This window comes from Camellia sinensis, chromosome 4 (assembly GCF_055761805.1).
Source record: "Camellia sinensis isolate YWXY chromosome 4, ASM5576180v1, whole genome shotgun sequence".
Classification (NCBI taxonomy): Eukaryota; Viridiplantae; Streptophyta; class Magnoliopsida; order Ericales; family Theaceae; genus Camellia; species Camellia sinensis.
This window is the reverse complement of record NC_138964.1, coordinates 60,693,864-60,704,767: the sequence shown is the minus strand read 5'-3', so window position 1 is coordinate 60,704,767 and position 10,904 is coordinate 60,693,864. Positions and strand designations below refer to the sequence as shown.

At 37.4% G+C, this 10,904-nt stretch overlaps 1 protein-coding gene across 1 annotated transcript in view; it reads right to left on the bottom strand.

Annotated features, from left to right (window-relative positions):
* Nucleotides 1-1,929: 1,929 nt before the first annotated feature.
* LOC114260656 (receptor-like protein 9DC3) overlaps nt 1,930-10,904 on the bottom strand; it is a 49,810-nt gene continuing 40,835 nt past the window's right edge. Inside the window, exons 5-6 of the mRNA XM_082923314.1 lie at nt 2,901-2,965; nt 1,930-2,207 (exon numbers count right to left, since the gene is read on the bottom strand). Of these exons, the coding sequence (XP_082779440.1) occupies nt 1,930-2,207; nt 2,901-2,965 (343 nt within the window). The remainder of the gene's footprint in view (nt 2,208-2,900; nt 2,966-10,904) is intronic.

The window sequence follows — 10,904 nt, the reverse complement described above, 5'->3', positions numbered from 1 at the left end:
AGCTTAGCCGAATTGCCATTGTGCCCCAGCAAATTCCTGAACTGTCTTTTTAGGCTGTCCGGTTCATTAACTTGTTGAGGCAAGGGCATATTCACTAATGTATTCAGCTAAGTTGCAACACTTTACAGTTATGTTTAATTCGGTAGCTTGCTATCAGAGCTCAGCCGAATTGCCATTGTGCCCCAGCAAATTCCTAAACTATCATTTTTAGGCTGTTTGGTTCATTAACTTGCTGAGGCAAGGGTAGATTCATCAATCTATCTGACGGAACTATCAGAGCTCAGCCGAATTGCCATTGTGCCCCAACAAATTCCTGAACTGCCCATTTTAGGCTGACTGGGTCATTAACTTGCTGGGGCAAGGGCATATTCACTAATATATTCGGCTAAGTTGCAACACTTTACAGTTATATTTAATTCGGTAGCTTGTTCCATTCATTTCATGATTTTACATCTTACTTAGCTGCTAACAAGCACATTCATTGAGCACAAAGAGCAAAAATAATTTTCATTCGTAAATTGAGCACAACTAGAATTCATTTTACAAATGAAAACTACCCTACATCAGCTTCTCACAAAAATGAACAATCAAAAATCTAATACATTTAGCAAAACCTACATACACTTAATACCAAAAACAAAATGAAATATTCAAGTCAGTCTTCGGAGTCAGACTCCAGCGGCTCAACGTCTACCTGGTCATACGGAATCGGCTGTTCTGATACCACGTTAGCGGCAGCTAAGGCTTTGAGTCAACCGTGTTTGAACCCCCTATTTTCGAATTTCGGCACTTCTTCTACGTAGCCCGCCAAGGCCGTATCCTTGCCAGCTTGGAGCGACTCGAAAAGCACAGACTCGGCATTTTCCATTGCACGCTTCGACTCTTCCAGGTCGGCTTCTAGCTTGGTAATCATCTCGTTGGCCAATCTAAGCGCTTCTTCATTCGCTTTCGCCTTTTCCTCAACGGCCACTTTCAGTTTGTCAACCGTCTTGGACTTATTTGCTTCTGCATCGGCCCTAGCTCTCTCTACTGCCGCTTTCGCGGCCTCAGACTCGGCTTGGAGAGAGGCCTCAGCTACCTTTCCCTTCTCGTTTTTCAATTCAGTTGTAAGAAAGCTGATCTGTTCGATTACGTCGTGTTGGCGACGTCCAATCTCAGCTATCCTCCCCGCCGCCTACAAAACAAAGGGTCAGTAGGCTAATATAGAAACACTCCTTTGTTTAACCTTATAAAACTATAAAGGATCACGTACCAATATCGCCGATTAAGCAGCTAACGCGATGGCCAGTAGATCGGCCTCTGCCCTAAAAGCTGCTCTGTCAACTGGCACAGACATGGAGGAAACCAGGCTCAAGGCCACAACCGGGTCTCTTATAGCCGATGCATCGGAGCCAATCGGCATGTTTTTTATCCTTGGTTATACTATGAATAGCACAACCAAGTCCAATTCTTCCAAGCGTGGCTGTTTATCCACTGGGTGTTCTGAATAAATGGCTTCATGATCGGCCGGCGCTTTTTACCCCTGTGCTCCGTCACTTGACCCTCTTGTTGATCGATAACAGGTTTCGTTTCGGCTACTTCATTCTGGACCACCTCTTCAATAGGAACAGGTAGAGGAGTTTCTTCCCTAGCGTCAGGTGGAGGGGGTGGAGGTTGGTTTCGCTCGACCTCAGCTCTTTTTCGGGCAACCATTCTCTCGGCGTTTCTCTGTTTGGCCAATTGGGTGAGCGACTCGCCAGCCATGTTTTCAGGGTAAGAGCCGGATAAGTCCCCTAAGTTTGTAAAAATGTCTTCGAAGGAGACATCCCCTTGACCTGAGGTGGATGAAAGGTTAGATGAATTGAATCTGGCTTCCTCAAAGGCCAAATTAAAAGCTTCGCTTATCTACACTTCCAACTGGTTTAGGTCCTCGGTGACCAGATCGGTTGCTTATTCTTCCTCGTGTTCCAAATCAGAGGCTTGTAAACCAACCTCCTTTATGTATTTGAAGCTGGGAAAGATAAAGGCGGTAAGATGATCTTCACCTCTCAAAATTGGAATGTAGTCCGCCGCCGAAAACATAGCGTAAGACGACGCGTATCGCAGGAGAATATAGGCCGCCCTCCCTTGTTTTTGAAGGTTTGAACGGCCAACGAACTGTAGAGAAACTTTAATATTCGAAAGTACAGCATTGTCGGATGAAATTAACACTTTCTTCAAATCGTTACCTGCATAAACAAAACGGTAAATACATGGAAGGAAAGCCGAATACAAATAAGGTAATAAGAAAAACCAAAGTGAGCTATACGGCCACCTGGTTTGCCTTTTCGCCTTAGCATGGGATCTAGGCGATCTTCACCCTCGCCAAATTCTCAGTTACCTCGGACAACGACCATCACGTCATCAACATGCTTGCCAGAGCTGGCAAGCATAGTCACTAGGTGATGATCAGTATCCTTAGCCCTGAGAAAATAGCATCCCAACTGGCCAGTAGACTTGGCTAAGGCATAACAATGCCGAATTGTAGGTATACCTAAGTTAATCCTAAGATGACGGTTCAATTCTATAATCCCCATTATGATGCGGAAAAAGTTCACATTGGGCTGGGAAGGGATTAGACCCCAGTGTCGGAGGACGGCCCTTAAAAATGGGTGGAGGGGAAAACGCACTCCGCCCTCGGCAATCGATAGGAGAGGAAAGATGATTGTACTCTCATCGGTCCTCTCCATATCGGTGGTGCTGTCTACCACAAGTGACAGATGGACGTCATCAGGGATGGAATAGTGGCGTCAGAAGCCGGAGACTCGGTTCTCAAAAAGGAGATCTTTCAGATTTTTTGCCATACTAACTAGCCTACGGATTATGCAAAACTAAAAATAAACAAGGAAATGATATTGGGAGTGAAGGAGAAGAGAACTTACGAGAAGCAGAAAGGATAATGAAAAACAAGAGGAAGTTGCAAAGGTCGCGAAGTGAAGGAGTTGTACTAAAATGCGAACCAGAAACTTTGAGTATTCAAAACATACATTTGAAGAGACAAAGTTTTAAATCACATTAAATGGAGGAATCGTACGAAGGGGCGAGAACTTGTAATTATGACCAAAAAAACATGTGCATTCTAACACACGTTGGAATGAGGTTAACTGCCGAATTTTTGACTTTCCAAATTCGAAACCAAACACGCCGACTAACTGGTGTTAGTGGTGTGTTTGGGGGGCAATTGTGGGAGCCGAATAATAGGGGATTCAGATAGGCCGAGTACATATTCACAAAATCAGGACATTCTCCCCTTACATTCTAGGTGCCAAGTATCCTAATTGGCCATAAAGCCAATTGAGCGTAGGGCCGAATGGAAGTTGGAATACAACAAAAGGAAGGTCGAATTAACAATCACACGACGGAATAAGAGTGGGACATACCTTAAGGGCCAAGGGAGTATATAAATAGAAGAGCAGCAACCAAAAGAAAGGTAGGTGAGAACAAACTTAGAAACTTAACTTACAAGCAATCAAGAAAGTATTCGTGGTATATATAATTGGACCATAATTGACTTATGGGTGAGGTCCATGATTTAGATTTAATTTAATTTGAGTTTGGTTAATGACTCATGTTTAGCTGTTTTGTCCTTTTTTATTATGTGATTGGTAATAACCACATTGGGAGTTGTTATTATTTATTATATAGTATTATAATAAATATTTGATAGTTGATTTTATGGTGTGTACCATATGGTGAAAAATTATATATTTTTGTAGTTAATAAAATGGGTGTATATTTCATAATGAGCAAAAAATTATATTTTGTGATGTGCAAAAATGTTATATTTTATCGTAAGAAAAATTATATGATTTTATAATTTATGTTACAAAATTTTAAAAAATTATTGCAATATATATATTTTGGAAAACGAGCGTAGAGACAAAGCCCATGTGGGCTGTCACTTTCTTTCCGTCTTTTCCTTATCCCCATCACTTGCATCTTTCTTCATCTATTTTTGATTTTGGTTGAGCAGCCCCTGTGTCCGTCCCTCTCTCTCTCTCTCTTCTTTTTTATTTTCCTCCATTGTTGCTCAATCTTTGAGCTTCAAATGGGAGCCTTTAGGGTGAGATTTTTTAAAAGTGTTGTAAATAAAAGTTGGAGAGCTCATCGTGATCTTCGCAATGGTGTTCTCGGATTCATGATCGGGTGATGTTTGTATTTTCGGATTGCTTTTCTTCATATTATTACATTAAAAATATGTTAGGGTTATTTTGAGAAAATATATATTCATAGGAGACATTACATATATATATATATATATATTTTCCAGATTTTTGTTTGGTAATTTTTGGAAGAGAAATTATGTTGAAATATTAAGAATATTGTTATTTTGAAATTCATTTGGAAAAATCATCTTCTATTGGAAATACTTGTTAAAAATCCGAAAATAAAATAAAATAAATAGTTGTATGAGTTGTATCTACCTCCTATTATGGTTAGATAATTTATTTTGGGAAAATAATATTGAAATATTTATCCCATCTTTGAGTTTTAGAATTTATTTTTGAGAAGAAAAATAAATTGATATTGATGAATATGGTGTGAATTGTTAAGTTGAGATTATAGAATGATTTTGGGATTTAAGACTCTAAAAGTGTGATATTCATGATGTTTTGTAAATGTTAATTTATTAATTTTAGAAAAGTTGTGAAATTGTGGTTTATAGAGATTTGGGAAAATTGGCTAGGCATGAAATGCGTGGTTATTTTGAGTGATGAGTCATGTGAATTTATGTTTGGTGTTATTAATTTGGAAGATGGTGAACTTAATGGATTTACTAATTTGATGAATTAAATTAGTTTGGTTAATATTTAAAATCCTTCATAATTAAAGGGGTGTTATTGGGTTTTAAATTTCTAACTTTTAATATTATGAGATTAGAACTGATGATGTTGACCAAGAATGAGATTTGGGGAAATTAAGCGAGATTAAGTTTATGTGATATGGTATTTGGTACATAGTTTTACTAATTGAGTTATGTTCTCATAATAATACCTAAAATTCATATATGAGATATTCGAATTGTTTTGATGGATTTTGACAATAAAAGAAAAGAATATGATTTTGCTCATTTGGAGCAAATGGATGAACGGGATTAAAACAAGAATGAGTTATCAAAACTTTTATTTATTTATTTACTTTTCCTTGGTTTAATTTGATGCGGTTGATGTTAATAATCGGAAAGTGAACACTCACGTTATATTTTATATTTATAGTCAAGAGAAGATTTTGATATAATTGATTAAATGTTAGAATATTCACTTATGCTTATTGAGAATTATGATTGAACTTGAAGATCTCGAGATTTCTCTTGCATGAGAAAATGAGAATTTGATTCTATTTAATGTTTGGAATGTGGATGAGTTTTAAAAAGATTGTAATTACATTTCATTGATAAAGTATGTGAGTTAGAAATCGATGAAAAGTTGAACCCATATTGGTGTCATATGTTATTGCTATTGATGAACCTATTGCTTAGAAGTTTTAGTTTTGATAACTAGTAAGGGATTGCCATGCTGGTATTTAAATAAGGAGATTTTTGGAAAGGTAAGAAAATGTTTGACTTTGGAAAGTTGTTTTATACAAGGAATATTGTTGAATTGTCTTGAAAAGACTAAGTTAGAAGTTGTTGATTTACATGTGGTAAATACATGAACATTGGCATTGTCATATTATCTCTTGGGATTGTATCATGATATTACATTGATAGGGATATGGAAATGGATCACGATGGAGAATTGTGTGGAGGAAATTGGAAATGGAATCATATGAACGATTATACATTTTGCATTATCATTTTATCGAACCACTATTGAAATTGATTTTTTAATCTTGCATTGGAAGGTTATGGTTTTAAAAGAGAAATTGTTTTATGAAACAAGATCTATTGTTTTGTTTTTGGTAAATATGTTGGTAAGTCCGGATAGGGGGTGTAGTTGGTATTTGTTAAGTTGGCCTGAGTATCCATGGTGAAAGACCAGAAACCCGCACGGATAGGTGTCGAGTCTGCCGGTTAATACCGGTAAAAATGACAATTTTGTAGTACTTGTATAGTCTACTTGCAGACACCAGCCTAGGGATTACATGCGTCATATTTACCACCTTGGAATTTTATTGAAATTGTTGGATTAATGTGTTTTCAAATTGGTATTGTGCATAAGATTTTCAAAAGATGAGAAAAATATTTTGAGCATGACATGGCATATGCATTCATCTCATAAGACTATATAAAATTTATTTGATGCTTTGTTAGATGTCATTATGAATTGTTTATTTATTTGATTCAATTGACAATGAGGTAATTGAATGAATTAAAAAGGATGTTCTGTTGCCATTAAAACATGTATATTTATTTAAGGTAACTAGTTGTGGTCAATTAAATAAATGGAATTTAAGAGATGATGTAATGGAATCGTATAGATTTTGACATGGTATGGTTTCAGGTATATATATGATTATCTTAGTACCTGCATATCTCTTAATGTTTTAATATGAGATTGTTTGATGAGCAAGTGGTTGCTCACCCCCTGCCTGTACATATGTACAGGGAATGCTTTTCGTATTTGAAGATCAAACAATGGGTTTTTCCATTTCGTAAGTGTAATATAGTGATGGATTGTACTACTTCATTTGTTTGTTTGGCTGAGTGTTTTTTTTTTTGGTAAAGAATGGTGTCCTCTCTTTTATTGTAAGCCTCAGGGCATTTCTTTTAATTGTATGTAAATGTCATTGTTGTATAACGAGAGAAAATATGTATATTTAATTATGCATCATTTCATCAAAGGATGAATGGTCATTTGTAAATGGACTTAATTAATGAATATTGGTAATGTTATCCGAGTAATAAAATACGGCGCGTGACAGGAGCAATAGCCCTGTAGGAAATGCCATTAAAAAATTATATAATTAATCAAGATACATATGATCATGCCATGCAAAAGATGAGAAAAACCCATGTCCACTCCTTTGTAAAACCATAATGCCAAACTGAGTAATGTCAAAAACAAATTATCGTCCAAAACATGGGGTATAAATACGCTATGAGGTTCTGAAATCAGAGCCGCATGCCATACTTACATATATATATATATTTGTATAGAAAATAATCCCACATTTGTCGACTCTAACAATGGTGGGGCGATGGGCACCCAAGACCTTACTCTTCCACATTTGCCGACTCCAAAAACGGTAGGCTCGTGGATACCCAAAATCATGTTTTCTATACTTGCCAAATCTAAAAACGGAAACCTCATGGACACCCTTAAACTTTTCCCACATTCGTCCGGTGATATGCACAAGACAGGGCAATTGGGCACCTTGACTCCCCGCGCGGGTACCAATATACAAAACACAATTCAACCAAGGCCCAACTCACAACCCAAACTCATACGCTATACTCATTTCCAACATTTTCCAATCATTAACAATCCCAAGTCAATGCATATGATGCATGACTTTACAAATCTCAATTTCCCTAAGGTGGTTTCAATTCACAATAATCCAATAATTTAAACATTTCCAATTAAGGTAATTCTTCAAGTCATGCCCATCTTCATCTCAAAGATTTTGTGATAAGGGGTTCTCAACATTTCATGTTCCAACATAGAAATCAAGCCAATACATCCTATTTCAAGATTAGGAGGCCAATTGAACCAAATCCCCTTTATTGAGCAAATTTGAAAGCTAGGGTTTTAAGAAAATTGGGGCTTTTCCCCTTTAAAGTATTTAAGGGTCAATTCTCATCACCCATAGCATAATTATCAACACAAAACATAAACTCTTCAAGTAATTCATAAGAGATGACCCCATTTAGATCAAACACATTAGATAACACACCAATCTTCATACTTCTAGATGTCTATATAGATATAATGAAAATACCACATATATATTCCAAATAAAAAATATAATGAGTAAAAAGTTCCCCTACCTCAAGATTTGAAGGCAATGGATGAAAACCCAACTCTAATTTCCAAGAAGTTGCGAAACAATCAGTAAAACTTTAGAACCAAACTTGTTCTTTAACCCTTTAGGAAGATCTATGGTGGATCTAGGGTAAAAACAAGATAAATCATGTATTTTTGGGCTAGGGTTTCGGGAATGGTTGCTAGAGAGAAAAAAAGATATGGAAAAAGTGAGAGAAAAGGTGTTTAGATCGACTTTTAAATGTGTTGTTCCGAATAGACCGCTCAAGCAAACTTTCCACCACTCAAGCGAAGTGCTCATAATTGAAGAGCCTGCTCGAGCAGCAAATGCAAGGTCTCAGAAGTTTTGTAGAGCTACAATGAAAATATTGGGAGTCTCAATTCTATGCTCGAGCAACCACTTAACTGGTCGAACGGTCTCGCCTACAAACATACAAGATACTGGGAGCTTTGCATCACTGCTCGAGCGACCAATAGACTGCTTGAGCGGTCTCTCCGAATAGATTGGTACAAAAATTATTTAAGAAATGATGAACTTTCACATGTTGTTGTGTTGATTGAGATATCCATAGAATGGATGAGATTTATTTTTGAGAAATTAATATGGATAGCATGATTTATATATACTTGGACATGAATAGAAAATAGATATTGATCATGAATATGAAAATGTGTCATATTTCACATGTATATGGATAATGATTGTTGTTTTACATTGAGGAAATGTCGAGTATTGTGGGAATTTTATATAATGAGATTATGTACTTTTCGCATTGGCATTTCATTCACTTGCATAGCTTTTGAATATCCATTATTATGGCTATGCTTTTGGAAATTGATTTATTATTTTGAGAAAACAATTGATGACTTTGGAAATATTTTGGAATAAATACGTTTGGTAAGTTTGGATAGGGGGTGTAGTTTGGTATTGTTTAAGTTGGCCTAAATGTCCACGATGAAAGACCGAAAGCACGTGCGAAGTAAGTACCACGTGCCTTCCAGTTAGGAGCCTACTTGGTAGTGCTCGATTTGCCGACTTGTAGACACCAGCCTAGGGATTACTTGAGTCGTATTTATCGCCCTGTTTGTGCATTTTGAATTCATTGGAAGAATGTGTTTTTGAAAAGAACATTGCATGTGGTTTCTAAAAGGACAAAGTTATAGGGTTTTGAAGCATGAAATCGGATAGCATTCATGTTATAAGACTGCTTAAAACAAATATACTTTGTTAAGATCTCTCTACTAGGCTTTGTGGTCACCCCTAATGGATTTGTACAAGAAATAATGTGGTGATCCTACCTAGCTAAAGGCACGGGAAGTGTTTTGAGAGCATGATGAGCTTTTATTTCTCTTCTATTGTTCATTTTTGTCAAGCCAAAGGCTTTCCTTGTATGGGTTTGATAACCATCTTTTGTGTAACCAGGGCTAAGCCCTGGAACATGTAGCCCATAGGGCATTCTTTTATATTGTTGTTCTTTTTATTATTATTATTCGTCTCACATGCTATGGATTCATACTTTAAGAAGATTGAATATGTATTGCATGTAGACCCCCTTTGTAAATTTATCTTATGATATGGAATATATACATAGAGATTTGACCAGTTGAACTAAGATTGTTTGATTGAATATATTAATCAAAGTTATTTTATGTCAGTTATCTAGGGACATTACAACTTGGTATTAGAGCTACCAAGTTTGAATACTTGGGGCTCGCAAGAACTGGTTTTTCCACAATGGGTGCATTTCGCTAAATTATGAGATGTTCTGTGTTTTAGGTGTTGCGTGATGACATACTTACATGACTAGATGGGTATGTAGTTGAACTTTTAGGATGTTATTTGCGCCTATAAAATTCCTTGAAGTCTTATTTGAAGGACAAGTGTCATCTTGAAGAAGTAATCCGTATGTATTAAGTGGTTACATGGAGTGAAACAAAGTGTTTACATGAAATGAAAGTTTGTAAATTACTGTGACGGGACGTATGAGATTTAGTTGCGAGCACATATGTGATTGTGTGCTGAATTGTTCACTATATTCCATAATTAGGATGTCAAGACGAGGTCAGGCACGTTATGGTAGATGCGAGAGGCATGGTAGGCCTCACCGAGGTGTTGATGAAGTGCCAATCTATGAGGTTTCAATGCAAGAAGAGGGGTTCGGCCAAGCTAATGCGGCCGAGCAAATGGAACAAGTGGGCATTCTGAAGCTGTTGTAGGTGCCTTAGCCTAAGAAATGGCAGGGGCCTTGAGAGAGTCCATAAATATCATAAGGGCAGAGAACCAAGACTGAGAGAACGCCGTAGAGATGAGGGTGGGCTTTCTTACCCAAGATTTCTTGCGGGCCAAATTGGATGAGTTTCACGGTGGTCCAGAGCACAAGAAGGTGGACGAGTAGCTTGAACAAACTGTGAAGACCTTTGAGATGCTTCTCATTGATAACATGGAACTGAGGGTAACCCTAGTAGTTACTACTTGAAAGGGATATGAACCAATGATGGAAATACGCCAAAGGCAGAGTTTGCCAAAGGCGGAGTTGGGCTGACATGGAAAGCATTTGCCATCAATTTCCAGAATGTCTAAGGGGTAAGAGTCACAGGGGCTCCACTCTATCCCAGCCCAGTCACAGCAGATTAGACCCACTTTCCCATTGCTTAGTGTTGGCCTGAGAAAAAAATGCTTAGGATGGAGTTACTTGTTTTAAATGTGGCCATAGGTCACAAAACTAATGCATGTCCGTAAAAGGAAGGAGGACAACAGATGTTACCACCACTACCACCACCACCACCTAACCGATCCCAGAGTCAATCCTAGAGTAGAAGACAAGGACCTACATGTTTTCCAGTGTGGTTAGTCTGGCCATATGAGGAGAGCATACCGGCAGTTGAGAGGTGTATCTGGTGCATTAGGGTCAAGGCAAACTCAGAGCCACCAACAGGCTCATTCAGTCTAGACCTCACAAG